Source organism: Abramis brama (assembly GCF_963993115.1).
Source record: "Abramis brama genome assembly, chromosome: 19".
NCBI classification, from domain to species: Eukaryota; Metazoa; Chordata; class Actinopteri; order Cypriniformes; family Leuciscidae; genus Abramis; species Abramis brama.
The window spans coordinates 13,402,821-13,422,981 of record NC_139981.1 but is presented as its reverse complement, the minus strand read 5'-3'; the positions used below and the strand labels follow the sequence as shown (position 1 = coordinate 13,422,981).

Sequence of the window (20,161 nt, the reverse complement as noted above, 5' to 3'; positions counted from 1 at the left end):
CAAGAAACATTTCTCATTATCAATTGTTGATCCACAAAACAGTTGTGCTGCTTAATATTTTGTGGAAACTGTGATACATTTCCAGTGTTCTTTGATGAATAGAACATTTATTTGAAATATAAATATTTTGTAACATTATAAATGTCCCTTTTGATCAATTGAATCCACTCTTGCTGAATAAAAGTAAACATTTCTTAAAAAAATTCTTACTCAAAACTTTTGAACTTTTTAATGTTTATGAAGCTAAATTAATATGTATTATTATAGGGTATGGGGGAAAACGCCCCCTACTGTTTTCCCCAAAATAACCAATAGATAAAGCCCGTTTTTGTTGTTGCTATGGACTATGTTGACAAGAGTGATGTTGAAGTATCACTACTGTGAAGACTGACACTGGTGAAGTATAGGCTACCTGAGAGAAAACAGATTTCACGGTAAGTGATTGAGCAGTAAGAAAAAAGTGTTTTAAAGCTTGTTGTTTTGCAGAACATCGCAGTTATATATAATATGAGAATAGTAAGGATTGTAGCAAAAAATTACCTCAAGTTAGCATCAGCTAGCTAGTTAGCTAGCCAGTTAACATCAGCTAACAATATTTTTCAAATAGGGATTTTCAGCATGGTTCATTAATAAATATTCAAATTTATCTACTGTTATTTTGGCTTGTCTTTTTAATTGTAAGCTACAACTGCTTGTACTCTGATTCTGCTGTAAATGTATAAAGTAAATCGATTTTTTTCAGAATGGGGGCATTTTACCCCATGGGTCAAAACTGCTAAATCTGCTAATCTGCTAAATGAATAAATGTAAATATACATTAGATTTTCTGCAACACCCACTGACACATTGACAGTATGACCAGTCTCAATAACTTCCCTAACTGCTTAAAGTCATATCATATTCTGTTCTTAAGCAGCTTAATGTCCATTTTGTACACAAATGGGTACCTAGCTGTGTATTAGTGGCCTTTTCACTAAATAGGACTTTTGTGCTGTTTCTTTGACTGCAGTCTAAGCTGTTAAGTGACAAGAGAGATTATCTCTGTCCACAATAGAGCCAATCATTTCCCCCTAAGTATAGAGCCTAACTCCCCTTAAAAGCATAAAGGCCCTCACATTTAAAGAGCCAGTAGAGGGACGATCCCATTCATGACTTAATAGCCAAATGAAAGTTCCTAATTCAGCAGTTAGGACTGTGGCAAGAGCTCAGCCTTAACATGTCAGTGCTGGGCTCTTGGACTGAACTGGCTTTGTTGGGCAGTAACAGTAATGGAGGGGGGTCTGAACGAGGCCTCATAATAACTTCCCGTCGTACAACTCGAAGGCTTTTCCCACGTACAAGAAAGCGGGGGGACAATGCTCCCTGCACTGTTCTCCCTGGTTCCTCTCCCTCCCCTGAGAAGAACAGGCTCCGAACGCCCCCCCCCCCCTCAGCCACCCGCCCCTCTCCACTGCCACTGAGCTTCGCTCCGAGCTCATCACCGGGTCAAGGGAGCGTTTAGTTCCATGATGATGGAGCGTATAACAAGGCTCCATACAGCAGTCAGCTGATGGCTGTCATCACTGTTGGCTTGTGTGTGTCCCCGACTGTCCTCTCTTCCCTTAATTACCCATCCTCACTCTCACAGCGAGGTCCCCTCACAAATTACACCGTATTGTTGGAGGAAGATTGGCCTGTCATCACGGAGAAGGGGAGCATTTCAGCATCGCCATAATGGCCCCGATGCCCAGCAGTGGCTGTACGAAGCACACCCTCAAAAACACCACCGCCCCCCCCATCGCCCTGCCTCGCCGGCCATTACCACTGGTGCCAGGTGACTCTGTGACCCAGACAGTTTTCTGCCATGTCAGCAATTCAAATGCACGGCGCCACAGTGTGGGGCTCGCTCCTCTTCTCAGACAATGGGCAGATTCGAGCTCCCCTAAAGATGAGTTAGGGCCTCTGATAATACATCTCCTCCACTTTCGCTTTTTTCCCACTGCCCCTGTGGAGCTCAAAGCAAATGAGATCCAAAATAATATGTGGGCCTGTTGTCTCTCTTGAACCAATATCTGTTCAGTCTAATCACAACTGGACAGCGATTACGTTGTTTTGCAATGGAATGTCTGTGAAAGACCAGTTGAATTCATCAGCCACAACCATTACAATTGGCGTAAGCAGTGTTGGGGTTCCAAGCTACTTAAAAACGTGGCAAGCTTCAAGCTAATCTTAAATTCAAGAAAGCCTATAGTCAAGCTACTGTTTTGAAAAAGTAGTAAAAGGTAAACAGGTAAATTTATACTAAATAATAAAACACCCTAACTTTCATAACCGAGAAGAAAATAAGTAGCCTACAGGGACTTGAATTGGTGAATCATTTTGATGCGAGCGAAATTAAAGGAGAACTCCGATCAATTTTTAAAAAAATTGTAAATTTGGAGTGCTGTCAATACAGAGAACAACGACAAAAATCGGTGTTGCCTACACTGTGTTATCCTCTTTTTAAAATTTGCACCCTGTTGACTTCAATGGGGCAAGTTTTAAACCTGCTTTTAGCCTCTTAACATCCTTGATGTGTCATTACAAGTGCCCAGCCATGTTAGATGATTCCTTCAGAGTGAACACGGGTGAATCTGACTGCAGTAGATGTGAAAGATATGAATAAAAATGATGTTATTTCAGCCAGCGCACATACCTGTATTTACATCCTGTTTTCGGTCGAAGTCCAAAGTAGTCGATTGTCGAGTTGACGCGCATAGGTTTAGTTACCTATGATCACGCGCGTGAACTCGACAATCGACTACTGTGGACTTCGACCAAAAACAGGATGTAAATACAGGTATGTGCGCTGGCTGAAATAACATCATTTTTATTCATATCTTTCACATCTACTGCAGTCAGATTCACCATGTTCACTCTGAAGGAATCATCTAACATGGCTGGGCACTTGTAATGACACATCAAGGATGTTAAGAGGCTAAAAGCAGGTTTAAAACTTGCCCCATTGAAGTCAACAGGGTGCAAATTTTAAAAAGAGGATAACACGGTGTAGACAACACCGATTTTTGTCGTTGTTCTCTGTATTGACAGCACTCCAAATTTACAAAAAAATGTTAAAATTGACCGGAGTTCTCCTTTAACTACCATGAATCAGACTGATAAAAGGAGAATGAACCGAATCGCTAAAATGACTCAAATCGTTGAGGTGAGCGTGTTTGATTAGCCTATTCCCTCAGCCCTGGCATTAAAAACGGCAATATGACGTTTGGTCGCGCTACACCGCTAGTCGTTGGAAAAAACGTAGCTTTTTTTTTTTTTTTTAAACAACAGACGCTACTGAGAAATGTTGAATTATTATTACTAGCGTCACCAACTTTTAGTTAGTGCTTTTCAACACTATATGGTATGGTAGAGTTTAATTCATTGCTGACCCCATTATTTAACAAGACGGATCAAAAGATCCATGTGATTCACACGACAGGTAAATTCATGTGTTTTGTGACATATGGTGAAGGTTAAGGAGATCAGCCGTATCCTAAATCACACGTGAAACTAAAAGAGCTATACACACAATAGCATGAGACTTTCTTCTTTCTTAGAGAAACAATTTCAAAAGTTTCATTCATGACATGAGTGTCATTTTCATGGCCAGATGTTATTACTTAATTTTATTCCGCTGCTTGGTCTTGGTCTGTGTTGTCAGTTAATAAACACTCATCTTCCTAGCTGGATGAAGGGAGTTCACCTACTGCATGTTTTGAAATGAAAATCAAATGTGACTTTATTGCAGAGACACCACGACCCATTCATCATCATAATGTTTTATATTGTCGTCAGTCTGTCACGGAGGTCTGAGTGAATGGCTTGTAATTCCTGCTTTAAGATGCAGTTTAAACTCATGTATTTATTATATATATATATTATTATATATAATAAAGGTTTCAAATTATGCTAATTACTGCTCATCAACTTAATTAAGCTGGTCTTTTTCTCCACCTTATCTTTTTTGGATGTGGAAGTTAAATATAAGAATTAAAGTGAATGACACTAGAAGTTTCACCAATTATACATGATGAACTCAAGAAAACAAGCAACTATCAGTCATAACTTAGAATCAATTAAAACTAAGATTTCATGTTTTGTTCTAATATGTTTACTCCCCAGTTGGCAATTTCAGTGGTAAGCGAAAAATTCTAAATGTCTTTTGCCATAGAATAGGCCTACTGCTGTTAGGCTATATTTTATATTATTATTATATCATATACAGAGATATAATGTTATAATATCCGAGAACCTTCTATTTATACATTTGTCTGCTTTCTTTTATGTTCTGTTCATTAGTACAAATTTGAGGAAAGATAATCTGTATTATATTGAGAGCATGTTGAAACTTAATCATTGCACAACAATTTTTTTCACATCGGCTCATAGCATAAAGAGATTTAAAAGGTGTTGTTCTAATGAATTGAGATAGCCCTCCATCACATGAGGCATATCTAGCAAATGGCAGTTGTGTATAAAAAACAAACACATTGTAAATGGTAATTGTATGGCCCCGAGGTCCGTGAGCCAAACATTACACCGATTTCCTCACTATTACCAGACAGTCTGCCAAATGAGTTATTTCTAATTACTCACATATGCCTAGCAAATGTGGAAATCTACTGCGGCCTTGGCTGACACTGAAGACAGTACTTATCAATTTACCACAGAACAAAGCTTGCATATTTCCATTGCGTTCTTTAACTTGGTTGTAAAGAAAATATGACACCCTCATTATAGTATGTGGATGACCATGACTGTAACCTCCCAGCATTTCTCAATGAAGTATATTCATAAGCACAATTGCTACATCTGCAACCAGCTCAAGGCAGGGAATAATGACTTTTTTGAGGGTTGCATGAGATCCTCTATAATAGCCTACTTATGTATATTTTCAAAACAAAAGACCCCAACAATCATTTAGTTAAGCAGATCACCGGATAACTACAGGATCTGTTATGCTATTGATGAAACTTATTCACAGAAATCTGCATTGTGTGAAGTGATCAAACAAACAAATAAATAAATGACTGAAATCACATTTGGTATTTATTACAACTAAACCTGCTGGAGACTGCAGAGGCTAAACAACTCATCCAACGTTTTGGCCACATCCATGAGAGAACGGATAACTGAGAGCGTTTTCACACTTGATTCATTTTAGGGGTCTGAGAGCTGTTCAAATGAATTTTGACAAACGTGTAGAAAAAAGTGAAACGGACACTTTTAAAGCGAGCTGAACTGAGACCATCATTTATTTTGATCAAGGGCATTAATAACGGAACATGTTTAATTAATCTCATTAATCCCAATGTGTTAATGTGTTAACCTTGACTCCCCTAACTGTACTCAAATATACAATTTAATCATCATCAATATTACATTACAGTAATATTCAATGGAATGCAGTCGATCAAAATGGCCAGGGTCAGTGTGACTGTCAAGAGCATGTTATGGACCATTTAAAGGGTCTGTGTTTGGTTCTTTTAAGCAGGAATAACAGCCTTTCTATTTTTCATGTCACACATTTTTAAATCTGCTTTCAGTAAAAACACATACTCATCATCCAACTAAGAGCCTATTTGTTACTTTGTTGACAGTTTATCAGTCATCATATGCAGCATATCAAACTTCATTACCATTAAATGTGTGAATAATCAGTTTAGGAAAATGTGGCCTTTATGTAAAGGTCATGTGATTTAGTCCACAGACTCCACACATCACATGGTATGTTTTGCACAATCTGGCCCTTAGGATGTCTGTGCACACATGCTGTATTTCATGCAACATTCAACCATTTGCTGTGTTAATTAAAGAAGCATAAGCTTAATAATGCTGTTAAAACAAATCAAAGCTCTTTTTTTCTGTTTCAGTTATGCCATCCGTGGACCATGAACTCCACATGCCTAGAATTTGTGAAATGTTTACTGTGAAAAGATTCAAAGTCCCTAAATAGATTCAAATGTATGACTACTCCTTTGAGCCAAATTAATCCATATAAATATATCAATTTCAATATGGGACCACAGTCAAATAGTCGTTTTGGTGGTTTTCCCCCCATATAATTTAAATTGCTGCAAGCTGCTGCTCTTGGAAAATGTTGGAGCCCACAATGCAGTTTTCTGCGCATAAATCACACCATAATACTGCCTTTAAATAGTTACAGACAGATAATTTATTCTTGGCACACACTGGACTCCATACCTATGCCAGTGTGAGTGTGAGTGTGAGTGTGTCACGCTTAGTTGCCAGCAGTCATTATTTGCTGACAGTTCACGAGTCACTTTACTCTTTATTGTTCCTTTTCATGATTTTAAAACACTAGTTTTACACCACTCTCACGGCACGGTGATTATTCTCAGGCGAACACGGCAGGTGAAGATATACGGTTAAATGTGGTTGGAAAAGAGGACTCTGGCTGTGACAAAACCACTAGCGTTTTCTTTAACACCAACCGTCGTGTTTCCACAGGACTGTAGGATCGTTTGCCAGACAAGATGCAGATAGGATACATAGTCCAAACAAACAGCTCCTTTCTGATCAGCAACTCAACTTCATTTAGTTCCTTTTTAGTAAGTATAAACACACTACAGCTAATTCATCTCAACAGCTTGATTGTGACAAAACAGTTTTCCACTAATTGTGGCTATTTGTTTAAATTTCACCCTGTGTGATTTATGCAATGCTCAGGCTGGCTCTGAGTTTTCTGATAATTACTCTTAACATAACAGAAATCAAAAACCCACTGCGCACCTCTGCTTGCGATTCACTGAGAATGGCCTTATCCAAACTGAGCTGGCACTCATTTTCTCCACGGTTTAAATGAAAGCACGGATGGTTTAGATTAAAGCACTGTGCCCCAGCTATTCGCTAAGAGCCGAAGCTAATGAAAACCAACTCTGCTCTTTTATAATTAATTTGTACCATTAGCATATTAGCTTCAGCATAATGACAGGATGTCATTAAAGGATTTGGTCTATGACTAATGACAATATTTGTGTTCTGAAGTAGGTCAAACAAAGTAGCCAATTACTGTTCTTCCCATTACGATGATGAAAGCTAGAGATTAGCCATGCCTAGTTTTGGATATATTGTTTACTAATAAATGTAAGGGTTTTTTGAGTCCCTCTTCCAAACTATGAAACAAACAGATTTAGCTCATTTAATGGTTTTTAAAGTCTTTTAATGATGATATTGTGATTATGAAAAGCTACAGAACTCAAGCTTTCCACCTTAGAAGAAAACTTTGTTTATAGTTTGTTTTGTGTATATAGAAAACAGTTGCCTGGCAGTTGTCAATTTGTCAATGTATTCACAAGAACATTATATATAATGTTTTGTATATATATATTATATATACAAAACATTTATAATGTTATATATAATGCATTATATATAAATATATATATATATATATATATATATATATATATATATATATAAATTGTATATAATAAAACATGTAGAAATATGTAGCATATTTGTTTTCTAAACTTTTTATGGAAATTATTTCTGGATACAGTTTTTCTTTATATCAACTTCACGATGTGCCTCTCAGTCAATGCTTTGATCTACATCTGTTTATTATATGAATGTTTAGTTTTTGTAATTCGTATTTTTATTTTTTCTCTTCAGGTTTAAATATGAATATCTCGGTTGGGGTGCTTCAGTTCCACCACCCGTTTCTGCAGTACAAGTAGATGTACATGTCCTCTGGGTGGCAGCATGTTTCGAAAGCAGAGTTTCCCCTTTAAATGCATGGGAAAGCTGACACACATGGATCCAATATAGGCAAACCTTCATACTGTAGAAGTAGACGACATGGAGCCATCCTTCGTTCAGAAGAGGAAGTTAGTGGTGTTCATGTCTGCTACTGTTTTTCATTTGCAGTCACAAAACTTTTGAACCACTTTCATGAAGGTGTACCTCCAGCCAGTGTGATTTGTAAAGATTTTCAGATTGTAACCGATGTCTGATTTTTCAAAGCTATTACTTTTTCATTTTGGTTTTCAGAATCTGAGACATTATTTGTTAATGTAAAGCTTCCTTCCTTGAGTACAAATGAGTATGTTTGGGCCGGTAGTTCAGATTTTTACCTAAAAACATTTTCACTGTCCCCACTACAAAAAATTATACATTTTAATTTCTGAATAAAATGTTTTCATTTAACATATTCTTGAACAGGACACATTTACAACAAATACTTTTTTGAATCTGGAAATTATAACTATGGTGTTCATTTTCAATATGTTACATTTATATCTTGATTGTGGAGGCTTGATGTGGGATTCATTTTTAGAGACAAAATTTTGCTACAATTATAACTACATTTTGTCCCATTGAAAATGAATCAGTAACACTTAAAGCCTTTATATTTAATGTATTATAAAAGTATTCGCAATGATTATTTTGATTTGATTTGATTATTTTAAAATCAATGATTGACAATGATTTTATTATTGTGCCTTTTCTGTTTATAAAACATTGACCGTACAATGTTTTATAATACATTGTATGGTCTCATGAATAAATGTAACACAGTTATAATACAGTATGGCCTGGTTTCACAGACAGGGCTTAAATTAAGCCAGGATTAGGCCTTAGTTCAATTAGGGCATTTAAGTAGCTTTTCTAAACATACCCAAGAAAAAAAAAACATTACTGGTGCATCTTGAGAAAAAACAATGCCACTGACATATTTTAAAATATGTCAGTGCAAGTTGCTTTCAGATAAAACAGTTCAAACATGCATTTTAGTCTGGGACTAGCTTAAGACTTATCTGTGAATCCGGGGGTATAATACTTATCTATTCATTGTTACACCTTTAGAAAGTTTAATGCATTAAAACATGACAAACAACCAATTTCAGTTATAACAAGGAATCTACAAATATCATAATGCATTTTAACTTTGGTTACCACTGTAAACCCTAACGTTCAAAATAATTAATTGGTTTGAGTAGGACAAACTTAAATTAAACTAATTAGTTCAGTCAAATTAACTTTTATGAGTATTTAGCACTTTCTTTTTCTTTCAAGTTCACAGAACTGATATATTTTAAGTAAACTGAACTGTTTCATTGTTTTGAGTTTTATGAGATTATTTGAATTATAAAACTGAAACGGCTGGGATGTCTATTTCCCAGCATGCTTTGCCGATGGCACTCGAAAGGGAGAGTAAATGCTCAAATTAAGTGTAATATAATGGGGGGGTTTTTTGTGCAAGATTAATGTTAAGTGGGAGATTTAGTGATTAATGTTTTGTTATGCTAATTTAGAAGAATTTCTGTTAATGTTGGTTTTAGGATAGTTAAGTCATGGTGACAAGTGGTGCATGCAGCTTGATTTGAGAGCAAATAAAACCTTTATATTGCTGCACTCATACAGCAAGTGCTACTGTATAACATACTATAGTTAACATGTTAACAAATTAGTATATTAACAAACTAGCTTGTTAAAGCTAGCTAATTTTATACTAATAAAAGTGTTCACATTGAGATTACATGAAAGTTTTAAGTTAAATGTATGAATTTGTGTACTCAAACATTTCAAGTTAAGAACAATTAAAATGTATAAGTACAAAATAAAAATCTGCCAGTTCTGCTTACTTCAACTTTGAATTTCTTAACTTAAAAAATTTGAGGCAACTGCTTGCCTTAAATTTTTTGAGTTTTGCCAACTTATTCGGGTTTACAGTGTAAAAATATATAAATGCATTATAATGTACATGATGAATACCTTTATCATGCATTAAACTAAAGGCTTTAGATAAAGTGTTACCAAATTATCTAAAATCAGACTTCACCAATAGGTAAAATAAAATGTCACTAATGAATATGTCAGTGATCTAGTCAGAAAAGAATAAGCAGAAAATGATTTTTGTCAGTTGCTAAAAGATGAACTGCATCATCATCTGCTGGACTGAAAATTAGGGGGTTCTAAGTCAAATGCTGAGTAATCAAACATGATCAAATCTGGCTTGAACTATGTCTTTTAGAACTAGAGAGCATGAACCAGTAATATCATTTTCAGCCACTTAGCCCTTAATGTACCCAACGTATATTTGGCTTTGACAATTCAATACAACCTGCGGTTTCACAGATTTACAGTGACATGTCAAAATAGTCATCTAAATTAATTGGCTAGATGCTGAACAGAGGCAGAAAGAGTAATTTGGGTGACACATTGACTCCTAAAGTGAGGCGAGCAATTTTGCTAGGGTTACATCCATGAAGGAATGTAGGTAATGTACTTGTCTCAGTTCAATGCCACAGACTGCTCTTTGACCAACTAAAACAAATAGTGTTCAACTGCTAATGTGGAGCCAGTACAAATAAATAAATCAGCTTGTTTTCACTGTGCTTAGTCCACAGATTTAGTGAAAATTAAAAATTGACTTTGCATATATTTGGTGCCAGTCAAGCTTGAAATTGGGGTTTACAGAATATGAAAAGGAATACCATAATTGTAAACGCACTGAGTATGTTTAGCTCTCCGTAATTTGAATATGTCTACTTTTCTTTGACACCTACAGAAACAAAATGTGTATTTTTTTTCCATATTGCCGTTAATTCTGCTTTATTTGAACATCCACAATGATGGTAAAAACAATCACAGTGTTGTACTGTATGCCATATGAAATGTATAGTTTGGGCATGTACTGTAGCGCTTTATAGGCAGCAGTGACCACGGGCAGTGTTTCACACAGAACTCGTGTTTCGCTGTTAGCCGCAGTGACTGAGCAGCGCAGAGTTCTGGAACATTCCTGGAGAGACTCAAAGAAGAACATACACAGTGGGAGTTTGGACCCAGCTCAAGAAAAATAAATCCAGGTTTACATTTTATGAGTAAATGAGATCATATCTAGTCGGCCCTTGAAAGCTAGGGGACAAAAATGCATGTCTGTGCTGTTGTTAGATCAAGATATTTCATTTAGATTTGATAACTCATCATGTCTACACAAGGCATATGGTTTGTGTGGGTGTTTGGGCTGTAGAAATATGGCAGTAATGATGTTGCTGACATCTGTGGTTAAGGGTTGTGCGCAGTCATGTTGATTAATAAATCAGCTATAGCTCTTAGTAAGCTACTAATTTGTTGCGTTATTGGAACTTGTGAAGAGAATTGTATGAACACACACAAAGCAAGATTTGTTTTGCATTTTCTAAATAATGTACCAGATCATTAACCCAGCTATGTTCTAAAAACGTTTTGCTAATGTTCCCATTAAGTTATGAAACACTGAAACTTTCAAAACGGTCATTTTTAAAAATGTTTTTTTCTTGGTTATGCTATCGTTAAGGAAACATTACATTTTTATCATTTTGCACACAACGTTACTTTTGAATGTTCTCTGTCACTGAACATTCGGAAACAAGTAGTAACATTTAAAAATGTTAGACAAACCTCCAGCTAAAATGTTTCAGAAAAAACAGTATAACATTTTTGTGTACCATTTTTTATTAAATACCAGATAAGCTTGAACAAACTTTCTATCAACGTTACTGGAAAAACTGTTTGAGAGAACATAGCCAAAGTTCTGAGAACGTTCCCTGTAAGCTGGGTTGTAATATTTTAGCCTTTGAGAAGATGTTAAAGGTTTGTTTGTTTTTGCATTTGGCTTGTCAATGCTCATTTATGACTGAGGGCTCAAGAAAATTTTGCATTGATTTTGTGGTTGGAAACCCAATAGCTGTGACAACTGTTGACTATGCCACCAACTGTTCAATACAGGTTTATGCAAGATTGAGTACATACAAATTTCTGAAACTTGGATTTACAGTAAGCCAAGTATGCATATGCAAGGTCTGCAATGTGTCTCTCATGTTCGTTACTATTTGACCTTTATAAGAGAAAGGCTAAATCAAAATGAAATTTCAGCGGGCAAGATGAGCTGTTGTCATAATAAGGCACACAGTCAAGTTTTGCTTGCTCTTCTTTACACAACTACTCTAGAGCTTCTCTATCCCGAAATGTTTCTATATACAAACCCCGATTACCTTGGCAACAAGAGAAGGTGCTTGATCAAGCACGAGGTCCACATAACTGGCCCCAATAAATACTTTGCAGCACTTAATTTAGTTCCATGCCGTGGGCCATTAGCTCCTGCAGTCCATCTCTCAGCAACTGTGCGGCTGATGGAGAGAAAAGGCACAGCAGTGTCAATTTAATTAAATCCAGCTTGTCTGGGTGTGGCTGGTCATCAGCTGCGTGTAGCACATTTCTGACCGGACCAGAAATTAATATTGATGCCCACAATGTTATTTTTCTTAAGTTCCTGAGTTTATTCTAAAAAAGATGAATTAGTGGACTGCCGATGTGCAAGAAGAGAAGGGGAATCTGGGAACCCTAATATTAAATAAAAGTAAATAGACACTCATTTATTATTGTTTCGATTTATTATGCATTTATATACAATCAAATATTTTGAAGAACAATGCAAGATCATTTAAACTCATTAACAAAAACATGGGCCTTTTGAGGGCCATAATTGTGCTTCACTCGTTCTTTTTAAAATCAACATTTTTATAAAATAAATAAAATGATCGCTGTCATAATTAGCAGACTTTGCATGACATAATAAATGACCTCCAATATTAAGAACATAACATCACATTGTGTTTGACTTCTGAGTAAAGGAAAATTGCAACTAAATTTAATAAAAATAATTTTCTTTTACCAAAAACAACAAATTTGTCTAAAGAGATTTTTTAGTTACTCACTTCAGATTGATCACGCTAAAAACAATATTTTTCTTATAAACAGTTTTAGCGTAATGACTCTATTATGTTGTTTTCTTTTAAGTTATTATTAAGATATCTGATAACCCTCATAACCTTAAAATAATAACCCTCATAACCTTAAAAAAACTGCTGCAACAACTGCATTTAAAAACATTCGGCATGATGTATTATTACAGCATTTGAATAACATTTCAAATTGATTATTCAAATGAAAAGTTTTATAAAATCAGGATGTTTAATATATTCCACATTGTAGACCTAAACAAGGAAAACAGTATTTGTTTTGTAGATTTTAGAGAACTTAAAAGTCAATTTATTTTTTGTGCACTGAATATTTTGGATGGAAATTATCTCATATCAAATAATCTATTGTTTAAAATGAAAAGTAAAAGACATGACAGACATTCAGCTGATTTACACATGAATATTGTCCTCTCAGGTTCCTCTAAGTTACACTAGCTTATATGATATTTCCTCTGGTTTGTACAACATGGTTCATAAAGTTACCAAATAAGCAAACATGTTCTATTTAGTCATGGTTTGTGAGGAGAGCATATGTATATACTGTCACAAAACACATTCATTTAGAACAACAAATAGAAGAACACGCATCGTAAGATAGTCCACAAGACATCACTATGTAACTCCAGGGATAATGCCATAATTTGTATTCATTAACCAAGCGGGTTTGATCGTTCCCCTTCCCCTTTTTAAGCACTTGAGTATTACGGCTGTGAAACAAGCATCAAAGCGCTGTATGGGGCCCCACAGGCTTCGGCTGTATTAAAATCACAATCTGTCTAATTACAGGTATGCACAGTCAGAGTGGTGAGAAAAGGAGAATGTTTTCTACAGAGATGCCTTGAAGGCTTTGTTAATACACTGACTGGAATAAATTCCTCATGCGAGGAACTCAGGTGCCACACATTTCCTGTACTGAGAGCCTTTTGAAACAGCCTTCCAGGTGAGAGTGAGACTGTGACTCAAGTTGTCTCCACTCGAGCCGTGAGTAAACATCATCTCGCACTTGATCCTGCAATAAGCCCAGTAATGAGGCCAAGCACTTGGCATTAAGATCACAGAGCGCTCGTCTGCCCTCGGTCTCACGCCGCACAGTCAGACGCTGTTTGCTCTGCACAGATTTTTGACTCAGTTCCGTGGGAGATGAGAGCGTCTGCACGGGTGCCATTAGTCACCATGCATGGGATAGCAATCGCATTTACAAAAGGGGCTTTTTTTTAACAAACAAAATGCTGTGCGGCCTATCACGCAGCAACTTTTTAAACATGAATCAACTCAATGCAATGTCTCGGAGACCTTTTGTTTCACTAGTTGCGATTTATTAGTTGCAGTTGTTTACCCTGCCACCAATATGGTAATAACAAAACATTAAAGGTATGCAAAAATTATAAATAATTTTTGGTCACACTAGGGTTTATTAACTATGACTTTTGCCTCAATAAACTCCAAATTACTGCTTATTGGATAGTTGTTACGTTTAGGTATTGGGTAGGATTAAGGGATGTCGAATATGGACATGCAGAAAAAGGCATTAAAATGTGGTTTATAAGTAGCCTACTAATAAACAACTAATATCCTAGCAATATGCATGCTATAAGCTATAGTGAGAATTGAACCTTAAAGTATTACCTAATTTTTTTGTTGTTTAGGGAAATACATTAAATGCTTCGCAAACCTGAACTTGGTTTTGCAATTCATCACAACAGCAACATTCACATTTTTGAGTTTGTTTCCTTAGTTTTGTTATGCTTTAAGCTAATTGTAACTTATAGCCTAAATAATAAATTATAAATCTTATGCATGCTATTTAAAGGCCACAAAGAAAAGACGTCCATCTTCAGCAGCATGTGCTTGTCTGCTTTAGTATAAGCTATTACATAGCTTAGATTTCACTTAAATTGATTAACATTTATACTGTAAAAAAATTATATGTTATCAATAAGTTACAACACTTTTTTTTATTTTGATAGTTATACAAGAATCAACTAATTTAAAAAAAAAAAAAAGTTTAATGTAATTGTAAGTTGAAATGACTTAAACATCCAAGTTGATTGTACTTAATTTTCTTTATTATTTTTTTTTTTATCAGTATAGGCTACAGATATAATTTCAAGAGCTCCTGTTGATGTGTGTCGTGTACCCCGTGACTACAGGCTTGTGTTTTTATTTGATGCTTGGGAAAAGAGCACCACTTGGGTGGTTGGAGCCCTGGCAGAATCCCAAAGTCTAAGTAACCTTTAATCCTTAATCCTCAACCCAAACCTGACCTTTACTCGCGTCTAGTTGTCGGACGTCTGTCTCAAACATCTTTAAACCCAAACATTATAGGATGTTCGTGTTGAATAAAAACGGTACAGATTTTACGTTATTCCCGATTAGTCGTGTCACTATTAAATCACATTTACATTATTAAATATTTGATACTTAAATGCATATTTTTAATGCGTTTTAGCCTACATGAAACAACTGTAGCTAATCCGCAGTAACTGACGCTGAATAATTGAGAACAAAGGCCGCCTCGAAGTCTCCGATTAACTTCTGCCTTTAAGGCTACACAAGCATCATTAGGCTACTACATTTATTATATTAATCTTCGATAACATAGGTCAGATAAGTGCGAATGATTATCTGTTTTCAATTGTGCTGAACTTTCGACTCTTATGTTGAAAGGTGCGTTTAGCTTCCTTTATCATATTAAAGATTACATAATATCAGTGTTCGCCATAAATGGCAGATTTTAAATGGCAAATCATTTAAATAATCAGGTGATCTTTAAACGCAGCTTTGGCGCAATTGTAGCCTATAGCGTTTGCTTCTATAAAATAATAATTACCTGGAGAAAGAATATTAAAAACAATAACAGTAATAATAATCATAAACGATGCACAAATTACAGCAGAATTCCTTGCATAGAGTTCAAGTCCAAAGTCAGTTTGTTGCTGAACTTTGATCTTCTTTTATTACAGGTAATATTGTTTGGTCTTCACAACTTCATGTAAAACAGCTTTGTTTTCGTTGTGATAGTCACTGTATAAGAGCCACCATGATGAGGTGAGTTTTGATGAGCTTCAGGGTTACATATAGATATTTTTGCCATCTTTTTTTATTATTTTTGGTTGGCGCTTGAACATTCATGTTTTGTTTCCCACATTAAAGGTTTTCTGTTCTAATCTGCCTGTCAGTGCTGCTGTTCAGCACTTCAGCCAAGCCATACAGACCCAGGGTATGTTTAACTTCTAATATGGACACTCTTAATTTACAGCAAAATATTTTGACTGTCTTATGTTACAAAAGAAGAAAATAAACAATGGCTATAGTCGCTTTTAATTACAACTGTTTTTACAAGGTCTGCCCTGACCCTTCTTGCCATTTTGAGCAAGAAGAAAAGGATGTAAAGAATTTGACATTAATTTGAACGTCTTTTCTTGTATATCAAACTGTGATTACTGACATTGCTATAGGCAGTACTCTACTTTTTATTGGGATATTTTAAACATTTTTAATATTTTAAACAATCCATTTGCTAATATTTGGCTTGCTTTTACAGGAAAAAGTGTTTGGCAAAGCAGTTCAGGACACTATAGTGTAAGTACATGCTTGCCTTCTGCACACACTGTGAAGGATAAGGTGTATATATATATATATATATATATATATATATATATATATATATATATATATTTATTTATTTTTCACTTCAACCAAATATTCAGATGATTAAAATAAAATATTCCTTTTTCATGGTAGTTTTGATCATCGCAATGGGAAGATGATCCAGGGAATGGAGGAGGTGGAGCCACCACAGGACATGGATATAACAAATTCTGACATCGATCCTAACATGTTGATTTGGAAAGTAGTAAAAGAAGAAATTCAGCCAAAATACAACAGACCTGAAGAGGATAAAGATGCTCTCTACCACTCCTTTGACATAAAACATCCAGCTGACCCAAAACAGCATGAAAACTACTTTCAGCCACTGGGACTCGATCAGGTACAGATGTATGACAAACCAGAAGAAGATAAGGACGATCTATACCACGGCATGTTTGATGTAGCTGTCGAGCCAATGAAAAGAGAGAAGGATGTAATTGGAGGTAATGCCAGGCCCATCTACTCAAGCCCTGAAGAGGACAAAGATGACATGTACCACGCAGATCTCAAAGGACATCAGTCTGACCAGCAGGCTCTAGCGATGAATATATTCCCCAATCGCCCCAAAAGAGTGCACACAGAGCCAGAGGTAGACCTGGATGAGCTTTATCATAAGCAATGATAAAATAAGTCATGTCGTATCTATAGGACTGCAGTACTGGATGTTAATTCATTATGTGTGGTTTTAATTAAATGATCTCTATTTTTAAAATCATAAAAATAAAGAAAATGTTTGTTTTGTTTTTTTTAAATATAGAACTAAACAGAGAAAAAGAATATCTGTTTCACACTCAGCAATACCAGGAAGACTGTGACCATAAGCCATATGGTTCACTTACTGTTTTTTTTAATGAATCATTTTTAAATAAATTAGTAAATGAAATACATTTTTATACAATCATAATAAAATAATTGAAAAAAGTATATTTAAAAAAGAAAATATTTATTAAGGCAAAGTATTATAAGAAAAGCAAAAGTATTACATTTCCATAGAGGACATTCACAGAGCTCGATTCAGCTGCTGTTAATTCACAGAACAACGGGCAACACAGTGAAACGCTACATTGGGGATTGAGCTACACCTGTCGCACAAAAGAAGTGAAACATAAAATAGATCAATTAAATAAATAAAACATTAAATATTTAAAGGCTGAACAGAGCTGACTTTCAGTTCACAAAACTTAAAACACAGTTAAGTATCTTCAAATGGTTTTACTGTATGAATTGTATGATTTTACTCTATTTATTTAAGAAATTGTCTCATTACTTCTACATCACATTATTACAGAAAGAATGAACAGAAAAAAAGTCAAAATCTAAAGTGGAGGCACTAAATTAATAACATACATACATTTTTATATAAAAATAACACAATATTTTTATATCAATTATATGAAGATATTTTGTATGTTATCTATAGGATTTTTGGTCTAATCACTTTGGTAATGAAAAACTACCAAACGGCTCCTCTTTCAGCATTGTTCATCCGGTGGAATGACACCTTTCTTTATTATAAGATTTCCATACAGTGCTGTCTCCCTGTCAGAGAGATTTAAGAATCATTGATTATTTTTCTAAAATAAAAACTAGCTAAACAAATCATCATAGATCATAAATAAAAATGCTCACCCAGTTGCCACTACAGCAAATGCCTTTTTGGCACGCTCATATAATGCAAACCGCTCAACAAACTTGAAGTTACCCTGAAAAAAAAAAAAGCAAGTTCATTTTTTGTTAAGGTGATAATTAGTCTATATATACACATTTAATATCCTAGACAAATTAATTGTATTCTTCCCTTTGTAAACCTAGCTTGGTCAAATATAATTTCAATACTGATGAATCTGTCCTCATTATATTAGTTATGATATTTTATGTATGTAATAGCTTACATCTGATCCTGCTTGTTTCAGGAGGTCAGAGTACTGGTCCCATACCGGCACTTTCAGTCCCTTTAATTTGTCACTCTGTACAAGGTCCATGACAGCTGCCTAATAAATCAGACCATATTCAGTTGCAGACACAGTATGTATGAAAAGTTATGTACATGAAAAACCGAGTTTAACCTTGTGGTTTAGCCATGTAAAAAATAAAAGATGCCAAAGAATGTTATCACCCACCGAATCATCATAGGTATCAAGAGGAAAAAGCTTCAGTATTGCCTTCAGAAGTTCTGGTATACCTACAGCTTAAAGAATAAAACAGATCATACACTTGATCACCTTGCACAGCAGTGTCAGTGACAAACATTTGACTTTTCTTGCTATACAAATAATGCATATTAAGAAATTCTGGGGCCAACAGATATCTAAAAATACAATGGTTACCATAATTTACAAAATAATTATTATTGGTTCTGTAAAACCATAATAAATTAACATGAGATCTCTTTCAAACAGTATAAGAAAGGTCATAAAATGGTCAAAAATCATTTTTATTTTATTTTATTAAAGTTGTATAGGAAATACATGTAGAAGCTACATGTTTGTAAAGGTTTAGACATACCATCCGCTCTTATCTCCACTGGACCACATTTACAAATAGATGTGGCTGGAAAATTTGCGTCTGCAAGAACTAAAAAAAAAAGTGATAGGCAACATGACAATTCATACATGACGACGTTAATTTCTTATAATAGTATTGTTGCGATGATGACGTCTGCGCTCATAAGACAAACCAGATCCACTCAAGAAGCTAGACGGACAGAAAATCTACGCTTTACAACATCAGCGGGAGTCGAAAGAGTGGATATGTGCTTTGGCTTAGAGATAATAAAAATGTGACATTTTTATGAGAGACAGCCTACAAAGTTTTTGAGTGACATTTTGATGATCGAAATGAAAGCGCGTGGTAAGGAGCGCAGCCAGAGCAATAATAACACTTCCCGTTTCAATACTCGAACTATGATATATCCGTGGCGTTTTTAAATCACGTCTAACTTCAAATAAACCAATGACATGCTATAATGGTGGCACAAACCTGGTACAAACAGGTATATCGTCTAAAATTCACCTAGAAATTAGCCTACAAGTGTGATGCAAGAACTTGGTTTGACGTTCATAAAAGGGACGCTGCATGTGATCCGATCTCATTAACGACTTACCTAGTTCATCTCCATGACCCATTTGCGCCAAAACATACAATAATTCAGGCGTAAGTACCGATGGGATTCCTTTTAGTATAACCATCTCAAAGCAGTGACAGAACACGAGCAAGTTTGTGGGCAGTCACGTGACCCTTTGAAGTATTTCAATTGGTTACACGAAATAAGAGCTACGTAACGCAACCTGCGTTTCGAATACGTAATTTGCGTTTCTTTGCTTACCAGTGACGGTCTTCTTTTTTTTATTTAATCTATGTTCAAGTAAGACTGGTTAAGCATAGTCTTGTTCTGTTTCAGAATGAGAAGGCATATTCATTTTCAGCATTGTTTTTGCATACATTTGTTCGTGAACTTGTGTTAATCATGCCTCCTTATTTTCAGGCTGGATGCATAGGCTATATAAAAATAAAAATTGCATTAAGTTGTCAGAGAGTGTTAAATTTAACTGGCGAACAAAATATCCCTTGAGTGAGGGGGTAACCACATCCACTCTCGGTCGGTAGACCTATACAAACAGTGTTTTTTATTAATTTACATTTCAAAAATATATTAAATCGTCAATGAATATTAGCACACTGCTAAAATTAACAAATAACATCAATGGCAGTGGCGCTCATTA

General features: G+C 35.3%; 2 protein-coding genes across 3 annotated transcripts; one reads left to right on the top strand and one right to left on the bottom strand.

Moving 5' to 3' along the window:
- Positions 1-321: 321 nt before the first annotated feature.
- LOC311069942 (uncharacterized protein) lies at positions 322-17,155 on the top strand. Of its 2 annotated transcripts, XM_084093556.1 has the most exons (7): positions 322-434; positions 6,493-6,593; positions 7,657-7,871; positions 15,752-15,836; positions 15,942-16,008; positions 16,333-16,370; positions 16,533-17,155. In XM_084093556.1, exons 4-7 carry the CDS (start codon positions 15,829-15,831, stop codon positions 17,059-17,061), a joined length of 642 nt encoding a protein of 213 aa, XP_083949682.1. In that variant the 5' UTR covers positions 322-434; positions 6,493-6,593; positions 7,657-7,871; positions 15,752-15,828; the 3' UTR covers positions 17,062-17,155. The 2 variants fall into 2 exon arrangements, with proteins under 2 accessions (XP_083949682.1, XP_083949681.1); XM_084093555.1 differs by lacking the exons at positions 322-434; positions 6,493-6,593; positions 7,657-7,871 and adding an exon at positions 14,979-15,136.
- Positions 17,156-17,361: 206 nt separating this feature from the next.
- On the bottom strand, positions 17,362-19,705 carry fuom (fucose mutarotase). Its single transcript, XM_084093557.1, has 6 exons — positions 19,543-19,705; positions 18,945-19,013; positions 18,560-18,627; positions 18,332-18,430; positions 18,069-18,142; positions 17,362-17,978 (listed from the first exon to the last, which is right to left on the bottom strand). Exons 1-6 carry the CDS (start codon positions 19,625-19,627, stop codon positions 17,912-17,914), a joined length of 462 nt encoding a protein of 153 aa, XP_083949683.1. The 5' UTR covers positions 19,628-19,705; the 3' UTR covers positions 17,362-17,911.
- Positions 19,706-20,161: the final 456 nt, after the last annotated feature.

Bases quoted from the DNA above. Each gene is read 5' to 3' on its own strand.
- fuom (XM_084093557.1), bottom strand. From the start codon at position 19,627: ATGGTTATACTAAAAGGAATCCCATCGGTACTTACGCCTGAATTATTG. The intron at 19,014-19,542 runs GTAAGTCGTTAA...TTTTTTTTTTAG, and splicing joins GGGTCATGGAGATGAACTAG to TTCTTGCAGACGCAAATTTT. The intron at 18,628-18,944 runs GTATGTCTAAAC...TTATTCTTTAAG, and splicing joins AGTGGAGATAAGAGCGGATG to CTGTAGGTATACCAGAACTT.
- LOC311069942 (XM_084093555.1), top strand. From the start codon at position 15,115: ATGTTCGTGTTGAATAAAAACG. The intron at 16,009-16,332 runs GTATGTTTAACT...TTGCTTTTACAG, and splicing joins CCAAGCCATACAGACCCAGG to GAAAAAGTGTTTGGCAAAGC. The intron at 16,371-16,532 runs GTAAGTACATGC...TTTTCATGGTAG, and splicing joins GCAGTTCAGGACACTATAGT to TTTTGATCATCGCAATGGGA.